The sequence below is a fragment of the Varanus komodoensis genome, unplaced genomic scaffold (assembly GCF_004798865.1).
Source record: "Varanus komodoensis strain SLA01 unplaced genomic scaffold, ASM479886v1 scaffold4, whole genome shotgun sequence".
In the NCBI taxonomy this organism is placed as follows: Eukaryota; Metazoa; Chordata; class Lepidosauria; order Squamata; family Varanidae; genus Varanus; species Varanus komodoensis.
In genome coordinates this window covers 32,914,703-32,942,375 of record NW_025335941.1, presented here as the reverse complement: position 1 = coordinate 32,942,375, position 27,673 = coordinate 32,914,703, and the positions used below count along the sequence as shown (strand labels likewise).

At 41.4% G+C, this 27,673-nt stretch overlaps 1 protein-coding gene across 7 annotated transcripts in view; it reads right to left on the bottom strand.

The window, feature by feature from the left end:
- Positions 1-27,673, bottom strand: part of IFT57 (intraflagellar transport 57) — a 72,325-nt gene that overhangs the window by 24,733 nt on the left and 19,919 nt on the right. For 3 of the 7 annotated variants that reach the window (XM_044441708.1, XM_044441709.1, XM_044441710.1), the window contains exons 7-11: positions 25,650-25,721; positions 24,459-24,590; positions 23,527-23,589; positions 21,283-21,349; positions 6,754-6,904 (exon numbers count right to left, since the gene is read on the bottom strand). In XM_044441708.1, the coding sequence (XP_044297643.1) occupies positions 6,754-6,904; positions 21,283-21,349; positions 23,527-23,589; positions 24,459-24,590; positions 25,650-25,721 (485 nt within the window). Of the gene's footprint in view, positions 1-1,441; positions 1,464-4,671; positions 4,845-6,753; positions 6,905-16,579; positions 20,469-21,282; positions 21,350-23,526; positions 23,590-24,458; positions 24,591-25,649; positions 25,722-27,673 lie in introns of those variants that run through there. The other 4 variants (XM_044441706.1, XM_044441707.1, XM_044441712.1 and 1 more) reach the window with 4 other exon arrangements.

The window sequence follows — 27,673 nt, the reverse complement described above, 5'->3', positions numbered from 1 at the left end:
TGCTCCATGGCACTTGAGGGTGAGGTCAAGAGTAACATTTGCACAAATATTTTTAGTGTTATTTCAAAGAAGTCCTAATGCACCCAGCAACAAGAAGGTGGCATGTATATGGTAAGAACTGCAAGACACTTGTATGGTTTGTACTTCCCCCTGCGTACCTCCTGCTAAGGGTGAAGCACGGGCATGAGTCCTCTGGAGAAAGTCACCTGAACTGCCAACTTTAATATTTTTATAACTGAAAGCAAAAGTTCCTTCCCCACACACAGATTCTTAACAGCATGTCTTATGGCATAAGCTTTCATGGGCTACTGCACACTTCAAGTGCATTAACTGTTATCCCATGTTTGCTGAACCTATTGTAGTGGTCTACTAAAGTTTATGCCATAATGAAAATGTCTTGTCTTATGCCACAAAAATGTTGCTTTTGTTGCAATGGGCTAATATGGCTTCCACTCTTAAAATTGTTAATGACGGACACCCATAGGGGTTGGAGGAAGGAAATTGTTTCTGAGTCTGAAATCAGCTGTCTCAGGGAAATGCATCGTGTTCTTTGCTGGTAAGGCTGTTCTTTTCTCTTCCAGAGACCTGGCACAGGTAACTCAAGAAGAAGCCATTGTTCAGCAATGGATCATAGGCTTTGCCCCCGAAGGACCAGGTTAAAAGCTCAGGTGGCAGCAGGTGATGTGCTAGAGTTGTGCAGAGTAGCCTTCTCCAACCTGGTACTTTCCTGATATTCTGGGCTATAATTCCCATACCCCCCCCCCCACACACACACACACACAGAGGCTGCATAGGATTATGGAAATTGTAGACCAATACCACTGGAAGGCCCCAAGAGAGGAAACATTGCCATGGAAGGCCAATGCCAGTTGGGTGCCCAGATTGTTTGACCTGACATAGGGTAGCTCCCACCGTCTGAAAGGGCTTTTTTAGACAAAGTTTTTAACATGCTGCTTTACCATGGCTTCTGCTTCCAGATTCTTGGTGGAATTCAAATTGGATCTTCTACACACATTCTCCCTGCCCCGCTCCAGATATTTTTCTTTTTCTTTTATATGTTCTTTTATATAACTTCACTGTGGCACCGTGGAATTGTGCAACTACATTCCATTTCATTCCACTGTTCCCCAAAATGAAGAGAAATGAAATAGGGAAGGGAAGCCCTTTGAGATTGCTTGGAAAGCACAGGTCCTGGAAGGCTCCCACAAACCTCTGCGAGTGAGGAATGGTGAACGCATGAGAAAAACCTTGTTTATGTGACAAAACTGCCTCCTTTGGTCTCTGCCTTTGATTTTCTGCAGATACCTAGTTTCCCTATTCGAAACTCCTCTTACCTCTCGACGCTCAAATTGCCACTCTTTCGGCAGGCCACTATAGCAGTACTTCAGCAAACTCTGGACAGCCTTTCCAATCTGTATCCCCCAGACGTGCTTGACTGCAACTTTCATCATCCTCATTAGATTCTAGTGGGGAGAGTATGAGTTGTAGTCCAATTGAGGTGCCAGGCTGGGGAAGGCCACTCTTAATGATGTAAAGATGTTAGCGGGCTCCATGCTGTGTCAGGCTCTACCTGCTGATCTCTGCCCATTAAACTGCTGTCAAAACCTCAAATGGAGGCCCGGTCAGATTATTTTCTGGTCCATTGGGAATACTCCTTTGCAGCTGGGAGTGGGAGGAAACTGCACCTGTCAGATTTCTGTCTGGCACACAGTCATTTAAAATCACCAGCATCTTCTCAAAGGGTTAAAGTGCTAATATGCACTCAACCACCTGAACAAAATTGCACCGGTAAAAGCACAAGACCCATTTACACCCTGCACCCCACAGTAGGCATACTTCAACTTCATTTAGCACTAAATTATGACATCGCTTGCCAGGTAAAGGAGAGTTCTTTGTGCCTCAGGTTGAAAACGGACTCAAAAGAGCAGCAGCAGCAACAGCAGCTAGAGGTGGAGTGCAAAAATCATTCCTGTTGATGGCTAGACCACCTGTGCAGCTGGGCTGCCTGGAGGAATTTTAAGGATGAAAAGATTCAGGGAAAAGCGTGTGTATGGAGGGAGTGGGGAGAGTTCTGGCTGTGAAAATGTGCAACATTTGGACATGTTGAGGATTGATTCCCCCCTGGTGTGTGTGCGATAGCACAGTTAAGTGCTTCCTTTGTTGTCTTCCATTAGCTTCAGGCTGTGACTCTAAGCATATTTACTTGGAGACAACTTCCCATTGAAATAAATGGCATATATCTCTGAGTAGATGGAGTGACGACTGGGCTATTAAATCAAAGGCAAGGCTGTGCACATTTAGTTGGCAACAAGCCCCATTAAATACAGTGGGACTTCATTTCAAGCAAATATTCAGAAGATTAGGTTGTAATTCTGACTTATTTAAATTGGTCTAATGCTGATAAGAGGACATCTTTTCCCCTTATTGTCTTTATTATGTTTGTTTGTTTGTTTTTGAAGAATATGCAGCAACAATTAAGCAATAAAAGGACCGAGCAACACATTTGATCAGTCTGATGGTCTGATTGCAAGCTTCTCTGATGGACCTTCTGCTGTAACTGCTTGCCAGGAGCTGAGCTGGACTGCTGCTGTAGATGCAATTACTGTAACTGGAATACTAGTGACGAAATAAATGCCTCTGGGATATGTGACTTTGGACACAGGGCACTGACAGCATAATGCTTCACAGCTGCCAGAATTTCTCACTGTAAAACAGCAGGCCAGAGAGTGCAGTATGTTCTCTCGCTGCCTCTCTTGTCTTTGTGCATGCGTGCATTTCTGTTGTGCACTGACACACAGCTACACAATGCAACACTTGACATTTCCTGAAAGACTACGATATTAAACAAACAACACCAGTGTAGTGTAATGTAAACAGCACAAAGAGCTTCAGCTCTTGGGTAGTATGAAATAATGATGAGAATGGTTAGAATGGTTGGAGTGGGACTCAAGAGATTTGGGGTCTACTCTCTACTTGGCCATGAAGCTCACTGGGTGATTTTGGGCCAGTCACTGACGGTCAGCTTAACCTTTCTCACAGTGTTGTTTTGAGGATAAAATAAAGAGAAGGTAGAGGCATGTAAGCTGCCTTTGGTTTTTTGCAAGAGGGGAAAAGGTGGAATATGCATGTAATTCTGTCATCATCTCATTTGCTTTTAAAAAGCATTCCATTTGTCAAATTTGGTAATGAAGCTGAGCTGACCACTACAGGCCTAGATTTCACACCTGTGAACACCTGTGAACTCTGGACTCTTGTCTGCTTAAATTGTATACCTTGAGTCAATGCAGTGGGTGATGAGCCTTTTTTCGGGAATGTTATCCTTCTTTGCCTGGAATATATATTCAGTTGGACTTATTGTGAATATTGACCCTTTAATTGTGTTAAATTTCCCCAAAATCCATGAAGTGAACTCTCTTGTGAGACATCAGATTCTAACATCATCCATAATGTGCTAATAGTAAATGCCTTTTTTATCTGTGCCCTGGGAAAAATCCCAGACATCTAGAAAATAAATCAATCCACAATTCCTACTGGCAGAATTGGCTTGGTATTTTTGCTGGTTTACCACTACCTTGTAACATTTACTATGTAAGAGATAATGGCTGTGTAGGGCATCATGGGCTCTCCCATGAAGTTATGCCCATTTGGAATGTTGACCCATACCAACCAAACCGATGACTAACAAATTTCATTACCAATTTTTCAATGAGAAGGGGAAACTATGCAACCAGAGGACATTTAGCAAGACACGATTGACTTCTAAGCACCACGCAAGCACCCATGGGACACTGCAAACACGCCACACCTACACCAGCCCTCCACATTGGCTGCCTCGAGATGCAACTTCCAGCATTGTCCATAGGAGCATAGAAAAGCCATGCCGGATGAGACGAATGGTCCATCTAGTCCAGTGTTCCATTCACACAGTGGAAAACCAGCAACGCGCATGATCTCACGAGCAACGTACAACAGGCCTCTCCTGTCCAAGTTCCCAAGCACCTGGAGGTAGCACATACCCATCAAAAATAGTAGCCACTGATAGCCTCCTTCCCCATGAATCTGCCCAATCCCATCCAAATTTGTTGCCATACCCAGCAAGCCATGCTCTTCCTATCTACCTCAAGATCTTCAGAATGAGATGACCCTTCTTCAAGTGCCACCTTATTCTGAGATATGGAGGGCAGCAAATAGAAAGAGGACTTATTCAGGTGTGTCTTCCACCCCAAGGGGTCAAACATGATTCTTATACTGCTATCTTTGAAGTGTTAAGCTAGGCCTTTTCTGTTCCTGAAGGCTTTGGTTAAGATTTATTATTTGTTTTTGTACTTTTCAACCACCCAATAATGAGACTTCTCCGAACACTGTACAATATATTAAAATATAAATGCAAACAGTAAAACAAGAATAAAAATAAAATAGCCCAAAATAAATCCATATTAAAACCAGAAGCACAGAATAAAATGATCTCAGCACGTAAAACCAGATTAAAATTAACCTCACTAAAAATACGCATAGCACTTAAAGCAGTCCCTAAAATCTCTAGGGAAATAATAATTAAAAAGTCTTCACCTGCTGCTGGAAATATCATCATATAGATGACAATCTCTGGGGAGATTGTTCCACAAACAAGGGACCACCACTGAAAAGGCCCTCCCTCTTTTAGTCACCTACCTTTTACCTTATTTGGCAGGGACACTTGGAGGAGGGCTTCATAGGATGCTTTTCTAGTAGATAGGATGCATTTCCCACTAGGAAGGTAGTGACCTTCTCTCGGGATGAAGTTCCCCTCTCCAGAATCACTTTCCTGATATGAAGAGCAGGCAACACTTTTCCTTCCACACCAGCTGCAAAAGGTCAAGGAAGAGCTCAGAGCTCTCAGTCCCAGCACCAGGCCAAAGCACCATCTTCATTCATTCTGAGACTGGGAATCTGAGCTTTTCTATGACTCCTCAGACACTGTCTGGGATCCATAGGATTATTCCTGTATGGATTTAAAAGCTGCAATTTGTTTTTAACTCTTTTACTTGATGGTCATTTGAGGTTTTGTAGTTGTATGATATTTCATGCTGTGTTGGCATATTTATAAGATTTATGTTTTTATTGTTTGTAGGGGGATTTTATTTTATTTTCCACTGTACAACAGATAAATAAATGTATTTTGTGAGGCAGTCAATAAAGTAAACAATGAACAATTGAATACATAAGGCAGGGCTGATTAAGATGCTTCACTTAGCAACATTAATCTCAGATGTATTGCAAACTTGGACCAGAGGTGAGTGATGACACTTTCTGCCCTCTCAACCTGCATGGCTCTACTGCTGTTTCTAAAATCATCAAAATTCAGCAAATGGATATAGTCAGTACATACAGTATGCAGCTCTGTGCTTTGGGGAACTTACTGACTAGAAAGCTAAACTGATGTTAGCTCTGCTGGGTCCCAACTGCCGCTATCTCTGACTCCCAACACTAAAAATGGAAGAGATGGCAGCCCTTCGCAGATTGCAGTTGGGCAGATCAGTCACCCACATGGCTCCACTCTGTTCTTCCTTGTAGATAAGAAGCATGGAGGAGAGGGATAAATGCTCTACCAGCAGATTGTGCTATTGTTTAAAATGAAAGTAGCTCATAAGAAGTATATGCAGAACTGATCCTGCCTGGAGTCCATGTCCTTTAATCTAAGGACATTCCCTTAAATCCAAGGAAGCAAGGAGCTGACGGTGCTTGCTCAGTCGTACGTGTAAGACACCCTGTGACTGAGAGGAAGCACAAGCTACTGCATGTGCTTAGAAACATGGTCCGCATAAATAAGAAATGCAGGGCTTCTGTGGACAAATAAGGTTGGCTTTTTTGGTTGGACAAATAAGGTCTGGCCAGTGTGCAGAACTCAATAATTCCTGCTAAATGAGGCAGCAAGCGTGGCTTCACCTACTGAAAGGTGCAGAGCCTGTTTCACTCCAAGGACAAGATTCCATTTCAGAAAAGCTATTGAGTGCTTCATTCCAGGGGAAGACTGGGCTGATAAAAAGGGGATGGCCCAAAGGCAAAAGGGACAGGTACAAAATGCCAAAAATACCACTCTATTTTAGCTTAAAACTCTTTCATCCAGTGACTAAGCCCATGCAAAGGCATTTCAAGCTTTCAGAATGGGAGAAACACTACACAAAACCAAACATTGGTATTTAGGGGGAAAGAGTGGGGCTATGGGAAGGGGGCATGGCCAACTGTAGTACTATGGACTGGAACTTCAAGATGGCTGAAGTTCCTGTTATAAAAGTCAGTTCAGGACCACAGTTCTGGTGTAAGTTCAGCCTTATAGTGACAGCCAGATAAACCCTGGATGTGCATGTGAAATCAGTATGGCATTGACAGGAGCTCACAACATGGGCGCATAAAAGCAGCCCCAGCCAGGCTGTGGCCTTTGCTTCTGAGGGCCCTTGGACAAGAAGCTCTCCTTGGACCCCTTCCCCCAGGGAGTCCACCCTTCACAGAAATGTCACCACAGTATTTCTGTTGACCCCCATCATCTTTCTTATCATTGCAACCTGCTGTGTGCTAGGCAGAGAGCCAGTGATCAGATGCATCATGGCAACTGTTGCTCCTTCTCCTCAGCACCACCATTGGGTGGGTCAGAGGGACAGGTGGCTGAACAACCAGCTTGTAATGGCAAGAAGAGGGAACAATTGCGTGGGCTCTTGTCAGTGGGCTTGGTCCAGCTGCAGGGAGTTCCTCTGAGCAGTGTCCACCCATCCCTACCTTTGAAGCAGCAGAGAGTCACGGTGATGGCCTCCAGCAGAGTGACTGCCATCCTGGAAATGATCCCGCCTGTAACTTTGCTCATGAAGGGCTCCAAGAAGCTTCAGGAACAACAACAGAGAGGAAAGAAAGCAGTTGGCAGAAGAGTCTACTGAAAGAGAAAAGGAAGAGCAAAGTCTTCTGGAGATCTGATATCTATTTTGCCATCAAGGCTCTCAGCCTGACAAGAACTCTGTTTATTGGAAGGATGGTATCCTAGGCAGGGCTATCTGAAGCAAGGCTGGCCTCAGGGAGCTGGTACTGGCTCTCAGCAGCAGGCAGGGCCAGGACTGGGCGCATTCCTACGTTCCTCAAATATAAATTGTATCCTGCACAGGATTCATTTGTTTTGAGCAGCTTGTCAAATGTAGCTGTTTCCTGGGTGTAGCCCAGAGTATTGTGCTGTTATGGCACTCTCACTTGGAACAAACCTGCACGATGTCTGGTTTCCCAAGCTTCCCAGCCATCATGAAGTGCTCCTTGCCAGGTGCTTAACAAACTCTCTTCGTATAATACCAGGCAAGCAACTGAAACTGGAGGGTTAGGAACATCTGGCTTCCAAAAGCTTTTAAGTGGGAGTCCCAAGTTTTGGGGAGCAGTGCACACATGCAGAATTCTGAGGGTACATCAAGAGACAAAGTGATGACCATGACAGGGAATCCACTTTCACGAAATGCCTGCCATGGTGGGCATGGCCTCTCAAAAAACAGGTCCCGCCAATTAAGAACACAACAAAGACTTAAGAAATAAAATACATATCAGGAGCAGAAGTGAGCTGCAGGCATGAGGAGAGGCTCATGTGTATTGGCGCTCATGGGCACGATGCTGGAGTCCCCAGGAGAAACCAGATTCAGCTGGGATTCCAACTTGGCTCTTTCGTATAAAGGTTGGTGTAAGGCATGCACTCTTGCCGTACTGTTTGCTTTGGTTGCATTTTGAAAGAACACTGTACATCAAATAGTCACACATTGTCAAAAAATGGAACAACAACTGGATCCTATGCATGCTTATTTTCTTAGAAGTTTAATCCATTAACAGTTATTGAAAAGAAATTGATTATAAATATATTACTGGCAGCCCAAATGATAGGGGCTGGAAACCAGAAGAAGACACATTCAACTACAGTGTGTGAATGGCTGGCTGAATGTTTGGAAATAGCAGGGATGGATAAGCTATGTGAAAGCATACAGTAAAGAATGGGAAATCAACAGATAATTTATGGTCTGGGCAAATACAATGATTTTATTCATTGGAGCAATAATTGGCAAAGTAGTAAGGTCAATGGAAATCTCTTTGTTGCTGTAGAATGACATTTATTTCCTTTCTTTTGGATTTTTCATGCATGTGCCATGTTAGAAGTATAATTAAATATTAATTTTAATGATAATGTAGTTAAATGCACCAAATTCATTGTAATTACTTTGAAGTGTGTGGACATGGGATTTGAAAAGAGCAACCTGAATCTATGTATATCTACTCAGAAGTTATTTCCACTGAATTCATACTGAAATATCCCCTGTGCTCAAGGTCGCATAAGTGTGCCCAGGATTTCAGCCAACGGGATGGCCTTTCTTCCCCACGCCCCTTATACTGCCAAATGCTGGCCGCATCGTTTTCCTTTCATATTTGCCTGAGTAATCTGAGTTGGCCGGCCATCCTACCCACTAACATTCAGCCCCACAGAATTTTTCATTATTTCAGAGTGACAAAAATAGTTTTTAATTTTATTAATCATATGGATTGAGTCCTTTGCCTCAGACAGAAATGCCGGGCATGAACTTAATCTGAAATGACTGATTTAGCTTTAATACTGCTTCTGTTTCCCACATTGATCCATCAGTAGAATAAATGACATGGATAATTGCTTTTTCCTTTCTTTTCCAGAGCAGGCTTTTGTGTTGCTCTTGGCCGAGCCCACTATTAGGGTTGCACTTTTAAAGAGGACACTGTGCCTATTTGTTGATTCTATACAGGGAGAGAAAAAGAGGGAGAGGGAGAGAGAGACACCTTCAGTGCAATACTGTGCTTTCTGCAGACATGCAAAGCTGTTTGCAGAGCCTGAATAGCCTCACAAAGTCATATGCAGCCCGAGATGGAGCAATAGTAATTTCACGTTCAGCTGGAAAAGATGTTTTCTGGATTATGACGTCAATATAAAATTGACATCAGTAGCAGACAGTATACTGAAGAAATTAGATATCCTATAGCTGTGTTCCCTAACTTGATGCCCTACAGATGTTTTGCACTGCATCAGGCCTGACCATTGGCCCTGTTGGCTGGGCTAATGGTTGTTGTAGTCCAAACATCTGAAGGTTGGGGAAAACAGGCCTATAAGGTAGGTCCTTTCAGGTTTGCCATTCCTCATTAGTGAAAACCCTCAGGAGGCTAGCAGAAGCATGGTAACTACCTCTGTTGCTGTAGCTACAAGATGCTAGCATTGCTTGGTTCTGATATATCATCCTACACAAGGAAGAATATCTCATAAAATTTATCTTCATTGAGTGTTTTGCCCCAGCTAGACATTGTATTGTGGGTTATATTGCCCCCTAGCAGTGTTCACGTCAAAGGTAGGCATTGCTGGGCCCCTGCTGACAGCCTGCGCTCTAGTGGGGACCATTGCAAGAGTCCTCCAGAGTTGCTCCTCCTCTTCACCTTAGCAACCTGCCTGTACATCTGCCTTCCATTCAGGTCCTGACACTGGTGGTGGCAAGAAGAAAAGCAGTAGATAGTGCTGCCTGCTTGCTCACTGGCCTCTGCCCACTGGGAAGGGGGCGCTCCTAGTCTCTGCATTTAGGGTTGCGTTCATTTTCCTTTCTATAAATCTGGCAGTAACTGATTGAGCATTACTTCCTGCTAAAGTGCACTGACTGCTTGTTTCTAGCACAAAAGTCTAATCCTATTTAAGTGGATTTTGAAGTGAAAGTAAAGTCTCCTGCTGGGCTGGTTCTCTGCCATCCTGAGTTGCAGCCCGAAAGATCTGCCTTTCATAGTATCCGCGCCATTTATTTCATTTCAGCCTGCTTCAGCTTCTTCTACCATTAACTATCAATATTCTGCATGTATTAATTCTTTGTACTTCAAGTTCTGATATTAATAAAGTTGAAGATTGGTTTACATGAAGGTGTGAATGTGGATTTAGCTACCTGGAGAGATACATAGCCCAGCCTCTGTCCTGAGCAAAACACTGACACCATACAGATATGTTATAGGTTATTTTCCCTGGTCTTGACTTGTTTGGCCTTTCCTGTATTATGTTGAAGGTGCCCAGATTTTTTTTTTAACACAAAAGATCCTAGCTCATGCTGATTCTACAATGGCAACCAGTAACTACCATTGGGGTGGGGGGTCGGAGCATTAAAGATCTGCTTCTCACAATGACAGATGTCTCTAAGGAGATAACCAGAAAAGCGGGAGAAATGTGGGAGGCTTTGCTAGCATAGCATTGCAGTAGATACAAGAAGGAACTGACAACTAAAGTAGAAAGTCAAAATTTGTTTCAAACCTTGCTTCATAACTCACCGGGCCACAACCTATGTAATAATATTACTGACTTACATTGTGGTATTGTTAAAGAATGATTCGGATAGATTTCAAATGCTAGTATCATTATTACATCATTGGTCTAATGTTTCTAGCATTGGAAACATAATATGCACAGACCCAGGCCAGGGTTTCTCTCACTGCCTAAAGCAGGAGAGAACATGGACTGCAACTATTTCATACCCTTTCCCATAATGTATTGTGGCCCTTCTCCCCTCCCTCGGCCTCCACCGCATACACTTCTTCCCCTTCTCTTTGCCAGCACATCAGCTCTTCAGGCCGTGCAGTTCTCGTGAGAGCTCAGCAAAACAGATCTTGTGAGAGCCTGGTGGTTGTGGCTTCTGGTCACATGGCTTTTCATAAAGCCAACACAGCAACAAAAATGAAGATGTGTGATGAGAGAAGCTGAGAGCATGTGATTTTTCCAGAGAGCCCCCCCCCCACCCCCAGCAGTCTCTAATTGCGGCAAATGTGATAGTGAAAGAGCAGCTGGCGAGGCTCTCAACAGTGCCCCCTGCACATGGTAGGCCAGTGGAGGGTGGGAGTCGATGACAACATTTGGCGCTCCTCCCGTTTTGTCACCTGCTACAACCATCTCACTCTGCTTCATGCTGAAGACGTGAACTCTGAAGGAGCTTTGCTCGGTGGGCCTCTGAAAGGAACTTGGTCCTCCAATTTATCAAAGATTTTTTATGATTTCCTGTCCTGGGTACCCTTTTATATATGTGAACAGGACATTTTATATTGCAATTTTGTTGTTTGCCGCAGTTCATTGTGTGAAATTGTACAAAGCAGCTGCCATGTTAAGTTAGATGAGTCAAGCAGGGTGGGTCATTTAAAGGCAAATGCTCAACCTTGCATGTAAAACCAGATTTGAGCCATACTTTTGCAGGAACTGAGAATAAGCTGGACTCACAAGAGCTGTAGGTACAAGCTGCCATATGCCACACGGTTCCAGTTCTTGAGATTTCCCCAGGGCCAGCCCCAAATATATTATTTATTTATGTGTTTTATTACATTTCTATACTATCCAATAGCCAAAACTCTCTAGACAGCCCACAAAACAAGACTTAAAACCATAAAATACAATAGCACAATAAAAGACAATATGAGAAAGAGAGAGAGAGAGCACTGCAATTTTTAAAATGGAATAAAACTGGAGCAAAAGGTAGCAGTAGCATTTTGCTGCCTAAAAGGCCAGCACCACCCTCACCCTGCAGCACCCCGATTTCCACATACAGGAACCAACTGGACAGGCACGAGAATTTGCAAATTAAAATGACAGCAGAGCTGAGATTGCCACCATGATTCTAAATACAGCTGTGTGAATATTAATAAAATATTTGTTTTAGGAAAGTAAGATGGTTTTTCACACCAGGTCAGAATCTCTCTCCAGTCAGCCTAATATAATCCAGCCTTCTTCAACCTAGTAACTTTCAGATGTGTTGTACTGTCACTCCAGAATTTCCCCAGCCATGGCAGCAGCCTCAGATTCTTAGGAAGAGATCTCACCTGCCACATCCATCTTCCAAATAGAGATGCCTAGAACTGAGCCTGGGACCTTTTACATGCAGAACAATGCTAATTCCCCTTCCCCTGCCAAGAACATTAGAAGAGGATGGTATCTCCATTATACTGTGCTGACAATTCTCCCCACTTAAACAGTATCTCAGTACCTCGGACTAGCTATAGTAATTTAAGCAAGTGGTTTAATAGTTAATGTGCATTCTTTAAATTAGTGGAAAGACTCTAAATGACTCACTTAGACACACACAGTTGAATTGGAGAGTTTTTCTCCATGGACAGCATGTTTCCAGTGGCAGATCACAAACTCTTTGCATCTGGAAGGCCCCACCAAATCAACAGCAGTTTGGTTTGGTGGCCTGTTGTATAATAGTGCATGACTATAAAATCTGTTACCGTGTCTTCGTTTCATGCAATTACAAGCCCACTCATTTATATCCAAGTCCCACAGAATTCCATGGTGCTGATATCTGGGAAATGTGCTGAGATTGCGATCTTCTGTGTATAGTCAGGGAACCCCTGTAGCACCGCTGCAAGGAACATACAACGCTGCCCTCTGTCAAGTCACATTATTGGTCCAGCCAAGCACCAGTGGCTGTGCTGGCTGAGATGATGGCAACTGTAATGCAACACTTCTGTGGGCCACAAGGCTGGGGAAAGTTGCCCTAGTTTGTAGATGACTATAAACTGTAGGTGGCAGAGGCTGTCTGGGGTTTCCGAGAGGATTCTTCCCCAGTCCTCCTTTGAGATGGCAGGAAATTGCATGTGCATGGAAATTACGTAGGTGCTCTGCCACTGGGCAGTAGTCCTTCCTTAGAGGGCTAGTGCTGGGGCTACTTCTCCCCTGTATCACAGACGCACCTAATAACTTGCATCCCAATCATTAGAGCATAACACTGTTCATTGGGCACACCACACAGTAGGCCTGCAACAGCTTTTAGGCCTTGTAAACAACTTTATCAATCAGAAGAACTGTGCAGCTTCTTAAAGAAAGGGTTTTATAAACATATTTGAACAAGTATGTTAAGGGTTCTGCCTTATTTCTCATTTGAAATTCTCAGTACTGCACAAGCCTCATTCCTTAGTCCAAATCAAATCAGTTTGGTATCCAAAGCATAACCATATCCACTATCAGGATCCATTCTCACAACAACAACAACAACAACAACAACAACGTTTCTGTATCATTTCACAGTTCAAGTTCTCTAGGTAGTTATGTAGGATAATGCAAATATATGTAGGATAATACACTTGCTTCAGTCCTTGTGTCATTGTTTTTCTGAATGAAAACCCAAATAAAGCACTTTCCCTTTCAGATCAGCCTTCCCCAACCTTATGGTCCTCCAGATATTTTAGACTTCAGTTCCCATCATTCTGAGTCAGCATTGCCAATCCTGTAGCTTATGGCAGTTGTAGCCCAAATCATGTGCATGACATCAAGTTGGGCACTACTGTTCTTATAAAGGCCATTCTCCTGCAAGGTAGGGATTTAGCATGTGCCTTTGCAAAGAAAAGGTGTATTTTCAATCTGCAGCAACATTATTAAAATGCTTTCAGAAGCTTGTTTTTCATCCACTACAACCACTAATGGTAGCCTTTAGGATAGCTAAGTAACCAAAGCAGAGATCCCTATTTCTGAAACAAGTTCAGGCATATATGAGGAAACAGATCTGCCTACTGACTCCACATAGGCCATATATCATTGCCTCATCTTATGGAAACGAGCAAAACAAAGTGTTCAGCTTGGAAGTTTACATACAAATGACTCTGCAGGAAATGTTGTAATCTAGACATTCCAAGTATAATTAGATGGGGAACGCTAGCAGAGTTTGCACAATTGAGGAGGAAGAAGCAATCCTGCCAGCTTCTTCTTCCCGTCCTGCACATACCAGTTGTGTGCTGCTTTATTTCCGTAATTATCTGTATCATATACTAAGTGCTGCCAAATCACTCCACAACCCATGTGCTGCTCTAGAATGCCAGGGTGGCTAGTAAGCACCCTCCCCAGGATAACACAGCAGCCTGTACGTAGTGTGTGTAGTTATGGAAACGAGGTAGCATGCAACCGGCATGGATGGGGTGGGGGAGGAAGAAGCTATTGCAGCCCTGCCTTCCCTGACCATGTGGACCTCACTACTCTGTGTGTAGACAATTCTAGGTAATATGAACAATGGAAAGTTACTCTAATGGTTGTCTGTGCAACCACATAGTTGGGTATATTGTACTTCTTCAGAACATTTGCTCAGAACGCTCCAAAATTCAGTGGAGAAACTACTCCAATACTCCTCCATTTGCCTGTAAGTACATGGTATAAGAGAGATGGCGAAGTTGTGGGGCTACACAAAGAACAGCTGTGTCTGTGCAACTCATATTTGAGCATAGGCCACATGGAGACCAGTGACAAATGAATAAGTTATGCAGAAAATGGACTTGGGAAACCTAATACTTCATATGTATGTACATAAGCATTTAATAGATTTCTTAGCTGCCTGACAAGATTATGGCTTTCCGAAGGTGGCTTGCAATATAAAATAGAAGAATTCAGTATTGAATTATATAAGCATCATAACAGAAACAACTTTAAAATAAACCAGTTAAAATAAGATACAATTTCACAAGTATATCCATTTGTCAGAGAACAGCAGGAAAAGAACCAAGCTATTTGAAGATTAACACATCCATGATGCAAAGTGAACAAAAGAGACCAAAGGTCCATCAATGCCCAGTTTACTCTTGTCCAGATCGTATCACACTGTTGCAATCAGACCAGAACTGGTCCCAATTTCTGCAGTTGAATTCACTTCTCCAGCATGGAATGGGGCTGAGTCCAAAACGTCATATTTAATTATGAAAGACAGCCATCATCATACATATTTCAGATTAATTTATGATGCACTTTGCTTTGCACTTATCAAGACTGAAGTTGTGTGCACACTGGCTGCTACATTAATGGTTAAAACCTAACATTGTTTCACATGCATGGGAACCATCCAGAATTCTACAGAAACTCATTCACATGGACAAACATAATGGGTTAACTAAGGACCAAATTAGATATGACAGAGGAGATTCATCTCCATTTTGCTTTTAATTAATTAGCAGCCGCAGGCAACAGCTTTGGAGATCAGGACAGAGGAGTTCTGGAAGAGTATTTAACCCTTTCCCCAGTGTAAATGCCCCCAAGCTATTAGCCCTGTGTCTGTGTGCCAGGAAGGAGGCACTGAAGAAGATGCAAACACTATCTTTCTCCTTCCATCCCCAAAGAAGCTAAGAATGGTAAGCTTAACCATACAGAACTGATCTGGTCTTGGGCAGTTGCAACTATATAGTCTGCATGATTAAGGAAAGGGCGAAATGTGCGGCTACAGAAACTTTTTGCACATCTGTTAGTATATCCCTGAGCAAACAAAACATTGTGGGACATTGCACTGATGTGGCTAACAGGTAATCTTCATCAAGATGATGTATGGTAGAAGGGTTTCTGATCAATATTTAATCTGGGATAGGAGTTGAAGCTTAGTTTCTTAATGCCTCAACTTCCACTAAAAATAAGAGGGAAGTTTATAGTCCTCACTGTGGAGAGATCTTGGAAACAGGGAGTGTCTTAAGCACTAGTTGAATACTAGGAAGAGATCCCTTTCATCAGGAATAGAGAATTACCAGTCAGACAACTGAAATTATTTTGTATCCATAGTTATAATTTTTATCTCCCATCCCTTTCTTAATTTCCTTTCTTCATCTGAGTTTTTTAAGCAAAGCAAGATGTATGTATTTGAGTACTTAAAGGCCACGTAATTTGTATAGTTTTACAACTACAATAAGTTTAAAAATATACAGACACAGCTGGAAAATGTATAAAGGTACAAAGAGTAACAGAGATTTGACTAAGGTAGGTAACATAAGAAATGGGAGGTGGCATACATTCGTTTTTAGTTCCTAAATATTTTTCATCCTAAGAATTATGAAAAACTTGCCAGTGTTTATGAAGGGACGCAATGGCATAAAACCCTAAGCCTCAATTATGAATTTCCTCACACAGTTCAAAGAGCTAGTCATGTCTGTATATCTGTTGCAGCAATGCAGGAGACTCTTTTGCTAGTGCACCTTAAAAACTAGCAGATTTATCACAGCACAAGCTACAACTATCCCATAATTAATCCATAAAGTTTAAAGGTACCACAAGACTCTTTTTTATTCAAAGGTTTATTCTATATGCAGCCTGAACTAATATCACCAGGGTTTAGTTCTGATCAACTCAGCTGGCCATGTAAGGAATTCTTCTGAGACAGTGGCATCTCCCTGCTGAACAACATGCATACTTCTTGGAAAATGTTCTCATGGATAATTGAGATCTTATTGACACTAAAGTTGCAATCCAACATACTTGGGAGTAAGCACCACTGAACTCAATGGGCTATTTCTGAGTAAAAATTTATAGGTTTACATTGTTAATTCCCTTTTGGATCCATGCTGGAAGGCATTAGTTAGATTCATATCTTTCTCTTATTACAGCAGTTCTAAATGAAGTCAAGTCATAAACATTACAATTTTTCCTGCATTTAAACACTTGCAGTGTAAATTATGCCAAGTCTTCCTTTTCTAATATGCTACAACCTTGACATTTTTCCCTTGAAAGAAGCAAAGTTTTCCTGTTCTAATTTAGTTTGCTTTCAGTAAGGTAGATTTGCACATTTAGTAGAGGAAGAAAGAGAGAAACATACCCTTACAAGGAACTCTTTATTGTCAAATGATTCCAAAAACTCTTCATTAATAATGCTCATTTTGGCAGTGAAATACAGTCACATTCAATGCAGATGTGCGGCAACAACATTAAGCTCATACAACAATGGAGCTCATGAGCGAACATGATGAACAAGTGTGTATAATAAAGGTGGGAGGATTTACGTAGGCAGCAGGAGGAGGTTTGAAAATTAATTCTTGAAATTAATTCAATTACTTAGCATATTATGTGCTTTATTTCGCAGACATTTTAATACAAAGCAATGGGAAAATGAAGCACAAATGGGTAAATGGTTTACCAAGCATCACACATGAAACTGACAGATTAACATTATTATGTGTGGCCCCACTGTGCTCCACAATGGCATTTTGAAGCAGGATCAGAAGAATCAAAATAGCACCTCCCACGTGGATGAAAATGTAAGACACACCTGGGAATTTGCTGCTCTTTGTTTCCAAAATCAGATGCCTAAAGTGGGCTGCCTCACACAGCCTAACACTAAGACTGAAACACCAACTGTGTTTCATCAGATCAACCGTTTGGCTCTGTTCTGAAGAGTGAATGTCAGTGCTACAATAATCAAAACCCGCAGCCATTAATCACACAGTTAGCAAGGATAGGAAGAAAGGCCCTGCAGTTCCACACAATTATTTTATTGTAAGAAATACCTTCACATAGGAGACTCCTCATCAAGCAAAAGCACAATCTGTCACTGAATGGGAAATCATTCCATGCAATAAATGAGCATAATTATGACCATGTGAATTCAGACTTCTTGTTGTTGACCTACTTTGAACTTCACTGAGCAATGATCTTAACCATTTTAAGGCAGCTTCATATCTTCATTTGACAACCTCTTATTCTGGGGATTGCCCCAAAGAATGCAGCACTGCAGGCCAGAGGCAAAATTTTCAGGAGGATGGGCTGAGAGGGAGATGTGACCCAAGCACGGGACTGCTTTTATTGGGGACCATATCTTTTAGGCCTGGCATGAACAAAAGGCTTGCTGCATTTTTGCATCAGTTAGTCTGTATCATTTTTCAAGGAGCACTCCAGCTCTAAGAACCTAAGAATAGCAATAACAGTTGGGTGATGTCAGTTTTCCCAGAAGCCTCATGGTATACAACAAGCAAAAAGGCAGAATGAGTCATGGGGGAAACCCCATAGGAATAAGGAAATAAAATTATGAATGACTAATAACTATGTGGTTCAGACATTCCTTACAGTGCAACACACCTCTCTGTTGCACAAGGAACAAGTTTCCATTGCCTGAGAAAGTCAGTCTGGGGTTTCTTTTTTCTGAGTATCTACATCTTCACTTTTCTTTACCAATTCTGAAACTTTTATGTCGCAAGGATGTCAACCAAATTAGTGAAATCATTAATGTTTTCTGCAATTACACCAAAGCTATTTCCTTCCTTCCATTTCTTATTAAGTCATTATTTATATCAAGCCTTTCAAGATCCAAATCTTTCCAAGGGTGCTTATAAATACATCAACATGTATTAATAAAGCCATGCAAAATATTAACAAGTGAAAACTAATCAGGATCCTGCTTCCAGTGCAGTTCATAATAATCGGCCTATGGGTGGGGGAAGAAAAGAGCATGCAACTGGAACAAGCCCAATGGCTCTCTTGCTTACCAGCTTGCCCATTGCTCCAAGGAATTATTCTGACAGGGCAATTGCTGGTAGCATGGGAGAATATATCTACAAGCACAGCAATGACAAAGCTTTAAGGTTATAAAGAAATTAATCAGACAGGCTAATTAAGCACCTAGGCAAGCTTAACAACAGGGCAGGAGAATCCAAGAATTGACCCTTCCCCACTTCCTAGTAAAATTCCAATCCCGTGGAAAGATAGCTATTAAAGATAGCTATGAAGGTAGCAAACCAGCAGACTTGTAGGGGCTATCCAGTGTATTGCACAGAGTCATATACATAAGTATCTGCCTGCTGGACCAGAAGTCGCTCAGAAGTGTGCACTCAGTATCATAAGCTCCTGTGTCTCAGGGAACCAATTTATTCCCTTTTAGGCCAACACAGCCAACCTGGAGAAGACAAGACCTCTGGGAATATCATAGCAACATCCTACTTCACATTGTAACTCCTCTGACATCGTGAGCTTCAGGAAATGAGGATATTACAAAGAGAACCATCCATTAGAATAATTCTTTGGGGGATATTTTCTGACACTGTGGGATTTATGACAGATGTACAATCATATATGCTCCTAACTTAGGTGTGCCACTGTATTCAATGGGAATTATTTTTAAGTACATATGCTTAGCATTGGGCTGTGAACAATGATGAATTTGAATAGGGGGTGTTATTCATTTTATACAGGAAATACTTACTTCCAGGAATTAAGTCTCAGTGGGGTTTACCTCAGAGTAGACACGGACAGGATAGCATTGTTAAGCATGTAGGTTATTTGTGTCTTGACTGGAAAGTAGCTTTAGGCTAAACCAGGGAAAATGTCATCTGCAGTAATGAAGAACACTCAGCTTGTATTGATCTCAGTGCAGAATGTCTGCCTTATCCACTAAAATATGAATAGTAGGCAGTTTTCATAGATACATTCCACTTTAGTTTTTAAAGAACTAATAAAATTTAGGTTTGCAAGTAACCAATAATGAATGTTATCACCTGGAAAAAAATATTTGCAGCTGTTTTCAGCAATGGATGATAATGGACCTGTATTCTAAAGACAAGTATTCAACTCAGGTCTGCTGTAGGGGCAACCTTCCATCTGGTAGATAATGTGTCTGGATCCCATCTTCCCCTTAAGCTAATTATACTTTGGTTGGGGAGATCGTAGTATTACAAGCAGTGTTACTCTTAAAGCAAAGAACCTTCATAATTGGCATGTGCCAGTCTGACATGTCTTACAAACACAAATTCCTTCACCAGCACCAACTTGATTCAGAAGCTGGCTCAACCTCTCTCTTCACAGGACTGAAGATTAACTTCAGTTTTTGATAGCATCTTCCCACATGTCACCATTTGTCCCCCAAACCTCTCGTGTCCAAAGAGCTTCCTCTTCAGGTCCCATTGGCTTAAATACCCTTGTCATCCAATCATCTCCTCCACTGGCCATCACACCAATTCTGCACACTCAAAAGAAACAAGCTACATATTCCTCAGTTCTCCTTTAGGTCTACTCCAATGCAACAGACCACACTCAACTACACTCTCTACAATCCTTGACAAATGATCTACTAATTTAAGAATACAGAGAGAAGGCTAATGTTGAAGTATGCGATAGCAGTTACATCTCTTTGCCCTAATAAGCACATTAGCCTCATAGCACTGAAGACGGTTCAGTAGTCTGCGTAAAGCAGACTACACTGGAGCCAACTGTAGCACCGGATGCAGTCCCAAGGCTCTGCTGGATTTCACAGCGCCAAAAAACATCTAACTAGCAAGAAGCCTTTGCATCAAACCTTTGGTCTTCTTCCACATTCATTCCAAACCTTTCATTTAACATACCAGAAAGGTTAATTATATTTTATTAATGTACATTTTTATTTTACAAAAAGGTATGTAATAAATCATATTGGACAGAAAATGTAACATTACTGCATTTATACAAGCAGAGTTAACAGTTCTGTAACACGACAAACATAATGTAAAAATATATTAAATACAAAATTTGATTTGTGTAGAAAATAACTGCATCCAGCAAATTTAATAGGTACCAACGATGGAAGAATCTGGAATTATAGTAGCATGCATATCTCTAGTCATATTTGATTTTTCTTTCAGCTTTGACTGAAGTAACGTGTGTTCCACTACGCCAATTCGTATGTCCATCTGAATGGTTTCTTGCTTCAGTTTGGTTAAAGCTTGTTTAATCTTTACTAAAGGAGCTGTTTAAAGGGAAAATGCAAAACAGTACATTTTTCTGTCAGTCTGCTGCACAAAGAAAGGTATTACTTTTTCTTCTTAATTCACTCCCTCTGCTAATCGGGAGAGCTAAATGAACAAAAGAATGACAATACTCTGGAGACAAGACTTTATAGATTCATCATTTCACATGGAAGCTATTTTAAAATTAGAAGATATTCTAGCACCTTCATGACATTTTGGATCTGAAGATGTGCATTAAAAATGTACATACATTTTCAGCATTTATAGTGATAGTATTAAACATTATATTTGAGAAAAAAGGTTATTGCAAAAAAAATTCTGCACATTTACTTCTCAATATATGCTAGCACAAATTCCATCAAATTCTCCAAGTACTCAGTATTATAAAAGACTCACAAATCTCAATGGACTGCAGATAGGATACAGCTGCACACAAAAAGCTTTCTTCCAATAATGCACTGCAAGTTCAAGTAAGGTTTATACTTAAGAGGATTTTAAAATGGAATTAAGCCACAACAGGCATTTCGTACATGTTTATCTTTTTGCCCGCCAAGAACATACTTCTGCCTGCATCAGTTATACAAAAGCGCTCAAGAATCACTCCTTCTTTTCACAAAGACCCAAGTAAAAGGTACCAAACAAGGCACAAAGTTCTATGCGCCAACAGAGCACAAACTCTAAGTGCGACTCAGATACCCCTTCTAGGTAGGTGTATTGCTCTACACTGGCGTTCTGTTCTGGAGCTATAGCTCAACTATTATCAAACAGCTCTCAAGATGGAGCTTTGAGGAAGGAGTTTAAGGATGACCTTACCTCCATCAGTCATACTGCTTCCCTTTTCTTCCATTTCTTGCTTTACCTTCTCTAATTCTTCAGTAATCTTAGAGAAAAATAAACAAATTATTTGTTAAATCTGGAATGTCTTTAATTGAAAGATATGTCTGGCACTTCTGGTGCAACAAATAAACTGAATTAAATACTTGTATGCCATAGGACAGGGCAGTATTAATCTGATTCAGTGGACCACTTCAAAATCCTACCAGCTTAAAATAACCCATAGATTTGATTGGTACCACAGTCCAAAAACACAGTCTAACACAGGAATGGGTGACTTGGGGCCAAGGGACCCAATCTTTCCCAGATGGACTTGCCTCCTTTTCTAGACCTCACCCCTTCTCCCTCAATCACCAATTGTTTGCTGATTTCCCAGTTTTCTGTTGTTTCTCCACAGTTTAAAAGGCTGAAATGCCTTCTCATAAGGCTTGGTTATGAACATGAAGAGCACTAAGCACAATATGCTGGTATTTTTGACCATACCTCCTTTGCCTTCATTCCTGCCCACCACTGAAACAGAGCTGCAGAGTTTCCCCAAAACAAAATTTAGTACTGGCTCAAAAAGAAAAAAAAAAGATTCTTCCCTCTTAATCTACTATAAAGTATATTTGACTCCCACAACATTAGCTTGAATTCCTCAGAGAGCTATCAGATGCTTCCTATATCTGCCATGAGGATCCAAACTGTGAAAAACAACAACAGGCAAGGAAAAAGCTGTCCCTGCTGAAGGACCAATACCTGGCAGCTTAGACAGCCAGGGACATTCTTTTCCAAGATCTGCTGTAGCCCTAAGATTCAGAAGCAGAGGAGCAGCTGGAGCAACAGGGAAATGGAAGAAGTGTGTAAACACCTTTACATACCCTCTACTTTATCTATCAACTGGCAGGAGCCAAACAGCAAACAATATAATCAGAAGCAGCCTGGGTGAAGAAACCTTGTTCTGCAAGATTCTAACATCTAGTGGCTGTTGCCAGGGGAATGTATACACCTTTGCCATAACTGAATAACTTGGCTGTTTTAAATGTACAGGATGGTATCAAGGATTCAATACATACACTTGTATAATGTAACTAGCACAGACTAGGACCTTTCCCATTGTCTAGCTTACATTGCACAAGTGCTGGTTTATGCTAGTGCAATGTCATTAGCACTAACTCTGAGGCACCATTGGCTATTATCTGTTTAAGCTGCCTAGACTCTATTGGTTAGTAGGAGGTTTATAAATGTTCCAAATAAACAAATGGCAATGGTAACTTTCACATTCATTTTGGTGAAGGCAATTTCAAAAAAGAAAAATAGGCAGGAGGGAGATGTTTAGTCTGATTAACCACTGAGGAAAACACTCCTCACTGGTTTTGCTGGCTCATCTAGTCATGCAAAGTTATGCACTCATATCATTTAGTAATAATCTTCTTATAATAAAGCTCAAAGCTTACAAAAAGGTGTTTTCTATAGGAAAGTTAGTAACTCATTCATCCTGAAAAACTTTATAAAAGCAAAAGTTAAATAAATTGCTTAACTTAGGAGTTGAGTGAATTGACTCAAAAGGATGAATTCCTGAGCTTAATTAGATTTAGGCATATGCAACTGGGCTGCAGAAGCAGACTTCCCTCCAACCCCACAGCAGCCTCTCCAGCCTCCACAAAATGTTACAACCAGGGTCAGGGGACCCTATTGAATGGGAAAGGTAGTGGGGCAGGAGGGATGAATGGGGCAAATCTGCTCAAAATGGTGGAAGCACCTAACAGGAATGTAACCCTACTACCAACACAAGGCAGATTTTGGATCCAACCCAAGTTTTCATACTTAAACCATTCAGGATTTCCAAGCATCTGCTTTGCAATCTACCAAGTCTGTGCAGTTCCTTAGGAGTCAGCTCCATTGTTTGCTTTTGATTGTACATGCATGACTAATTCTTGACTGCTATATGGAAAAAAACCCCCTAACTGCACAATTTGAAGTAGATAAGGCTGGAAACCAGTAGTACAGCTTTATACACAGAAAGTCCCAGATTCAGTCCGATGTCTCCAGGAATAAACCTGGATAGCTGCTGCCACTCAGTCTCAACAGTAAATGAACCAATGGTCTGACTTAGTGCAAGGCAGCTTCCTATGTGGCTTAACACTGCTGTTCTAAGATTTTTCAGATACTGGAGGGGAAAAAAGATATACTCATGGATTCATTGGCATTTGAGAAATTGCAGAAACATTTAAAAAGGTCTACCTCTGACAAAATTCTAGTCCTCTCTGTCACACCTCCACTTCCTTGCTTGTATTTCTCTTTGGCCTGTGAAGAAATGCTTTAACATGAGAACAGAATGTTTGAAAATGTCCTCTTTCTGACAACTCTTAAATTTATTGTTTAATAAATTTAAACAACGATTCCTATATTTTAAAAAAATCTCCAAGTGGTTTACAAGTGATTTACTGCAAAGAGAGTACAGTAACATAAAATACTTGAAAAAAATTGTTCACAGTACCATGCTTAACAAACAGACTGGCCAACACAATACAAAAGAAAAGATGTATCTTTAATGGTGCCTAAAGGATGTCACTGTTGCTACTTTTCAAACACCACCAGGCACTGCAATATCACCACTGCAGAGAAGGCCTACTTCTGGACTGGCAGACTGTGCAATACAACCAGCATGGCTTCCTTAGCTCCTTTTAATTATCACACATGGGGAATCAATCATACCGGGGAAGGCAATCCTGCAGGTAACCTGATCCCAAGCTTTTCAAGGACCAGGCTTTTTATGTTAAGATCTTGAACTTAGGAAGGGAGCTAATAAATAGCCAGTGCAGAGACTTCAACAGCAGTGCAATATAGGCATGGCCAAGTGCCCCAACTCAGCATTTTGGCTGCCTCATTCTGCACCAGCTGCAGCATCTGAAACAAGCACAAAGCAAGCCCCATATGAAGCCTATTTCAATTCTTAAGTGTGAAGTTAAACTTATATGATCTGATCTATAATTCAAATACTATAAAAGCCAGATTTAAATAACTTATGTTTATCTCTTTTGCACCATGTGAGTAAAAGTTACAGCTTGAATTTAATAGTAAAAATGTGCAGTTCATACAGCAAGAGGCACCTTTACAGTCTCCCAGCAGCAGTTCAAGATTTCTGGGGACAAAAAGAAAACATCAGCTGTTACCTCACTCAGAAGTGCCTGTGCAGAACGATACTCTTGAACCAAATGCTCCAGTTGGTTGTTGATGTACTTTTCTCGACTGCTAACCTTTTCCAGAGTTTTGCTGATTTCATTATGGAGTTTGTCGAGATATCCCTGTAGCAGTATTATAGGAGTCAATTACCACTGAAGACTGGCTGGGATTCAAAGAGTTACGTCAAGCATGCTTAGTGGCACTTTTGACTTTTATTTCTTTGACTGTCCAACTTTGATCCAACATCCAGAGAGTTTAAAAAGTCCTCTCCATTTCAAAATCATCTTGCTATGCATATGCAGACTAGGAGCGGGAGGGGGAGTTACCATTACAGAGCTAGAAATACAAAAGTCCATCATTACTTAATACACTCACTCAAGTTTTCATAACTCTTTTCAACCATAACTCTTGGATGAATTTGTAAAGAACAAAATGGCATCTATGTTCTGTTCTTAGTGTTAGGACTTACCCTCTGACAGTGCCTCATCCACCAACTAGTCAAATAATCATCACTGAACAAATTGTACAAGGTGAGTTCGGCTTGGAAGCTTAGCTCAGTCAGTCAATGTTGTAAGAAAAATGATGAAAGTTGTAGCAGTCTATGAACCCATTTAGATGCCATAACAACCTACAGGGTTTTTTTAAACCCTGTGCAGATAAATGTGATGTGTGAATAGATTTCTCAGTTGTTGGGAGAGACACAGCCAAAAGCTTGAAGCTATAGTTAAACAGTTCTCACTATTTGCCATCACCAGCTGAATGGCCCTTTCCTTGGAGGGCAAAACTGACCACATCAGAAAAACACTTCATTTAGAAACAGAGTCTCCCTGTAATGCCCAATTGCTAATAGAAGCTTTCCTAAATTTTCACTATATAAATTATAGCTGGCAGAGAAAACCAGATTGCTAGCAACATTTATGGTCTCACTCAAGTAGCTCTGGGGAAAGTCTTCCCAAAGTCTGCTGCAAAAGCCCGTATGTGTGGTGCACAGAGACCACAAAGAAGAAACAAAGAACTGTGCTGCTGCATAACCAAAGCCACAAATAACCAGTATCAAGTAATGCCAAGAGATATGAAGCATGAGAACTTAAAAGGGACAACACACAGGGAACTTCTCCAGGAAGAATTGAAAAATTAAAATCCCTGCACATCTGAATTACTTACATGTATCAGAGACTTACCCTGGTATCTTTTAAAGCAGATTCAATTCCATCTTGGTGCTGATGCATTTGATCTACATGAATTCGCCAATCCTAAATTTAAATACAGAAGATTTTACAAACAAAATTGCAATTTACTTCATACATGCATAATCAAACCTAGGATAGTTTATAGTGGGTGTGGGCACATACACATGGTGGCATGTTTCAAGAATACTGTATAAAAATGATATAATCTAAAAGCCTTGGACGAATCTGTGCTCCAAAGTAAACTCTGAAGAGAACTGCCAATACATAGAAGGCAACAGTGTTTGCTACTGATGGTTTGTTTGTAAATATACTTGTCCCAGAAATAATTTTAACACAGTGCTTTAGGCATTAATATTGATTCTAGACTCAATTCTCTGGCTGAAGTTTAGCACTGATAGAATTTTTGTTATTTTACAGAACAATTACCAGTGTCCACATATTTAAGCAAGGGTTAATTTATCAAAATTAACTCAAAGCAGACATTCTAAAGTAGGCTTTTTCAGGTATGATGAGTTCACATGGTTAAACTCAGTTGAAAATGACTGGATGAAAAAAGCCCATGCAGAATATATTGACATATTCTAACCAGCACGAAAAGTGGAAGAATGGAAATAAACTGATGGTTCATGCGATCGGGCAATATTCAATACTACATGCTACTGAACTTCCCATCTACTGCCCCACCAGTCCTTTGAATTCCACATTACTTCAGAAGTTCTCTGACCCCTCCACAGCAGATTTCAGGGTGCAGTAGAGAAGGGGATTTTTTTTCCTTTTATGGATGCTGCTTTATTGAGAGAAGATGCTAGTTGGATACCACCCTCAATTTATAATTGTATTCTGCCCCTCCTCTAAGATGACCCAGGATGTTTTAGCCTGATGAGACTACAACAGGCCAAATTCTAGTGACTTCCACTGCTCAATGGGAATATGAACTGAGATTTCTCTTATCTAAGCTAGTCACTCTAGTCAAGAATGCAGAACCTCTTCCTCACAGAACACTGCAATCAGGCCCATTTCGCCAGGGCGAAGGGAACTCATCTGGCCTGACTGCATGTTACTTTCCCACTTATGAAGCTTCCATGTGCAGCAAAGCCAAGTTGGCTGAGTTCCCTTCAAGGCACTCAGCCATTTTGGTATACACAGTCCTTAGCCTGGAAAGTCTAATTGCAGAGAAGCCTGATCCTGGCCCAAGCACAGAGAGGAGAGTCTACCTAGTTCCTAGGTCAGACAAAACACTATCAGCTGCTCATGTTTCACTAATGCCATATGACTTGTGGAATCTTGGGAGGGGGCCTTCCAGCCAAAACTAATTCTGCAGCCCTGCAGTTTTTATGTGTAATGATTCCCCCCCCCCCCACACACACACTGCAATGTACCATCATGCTAATAAACACACATTCAGACCAATCTGCAATTTGAAATGGTAGAGATCAGAAGCTTCTTACCAAGAACTACATCTCTAAAGACACAGGGGCCTGAATTTAACACATCAGGTGAAAAGGAAAAAGTGAGTGGCGTGCCAGGCATGGGTGGGTGGCTTAGCATATCAACTCAATCCACCTTGCTTCCCAGGAAGTGACTTATATGCTCCTCAGGAAAACCTGGCTTCTTGTGGGGTTTAGTAAACTTTTCATTGTTGGTTGTGTTGTCTGGGCTTGGACAACACAACAACCTACAGTCAAGGAAACAATGTGAAAACCCCTAGGAAAGAGCAGGAACCTTTCTGTCACTCCAGCCAAGGGGTTCTGACTGATGAGTGTGCAATGGCACATTGGGTGGCTGTTGCTGGCTTCTCTCCATGCTCCTGCTGCTGACTGGCTCTTCCCTCAGTATCATAAGAAACATGGGAGAAGCCGCTGGGTTCTGTAGCATGTTGCCACTTCAACCCTGATTTGGGGCTTGAGATGCTAGGTATATGGCAGGAGAATCAGCTGCTCAGCTTTGCTTCAAGGAAGAGGGGCAGAGTGGCTAGATCCTGCCTGCTGTTGCAACAGTCCTTTCAGCTGCAAAAC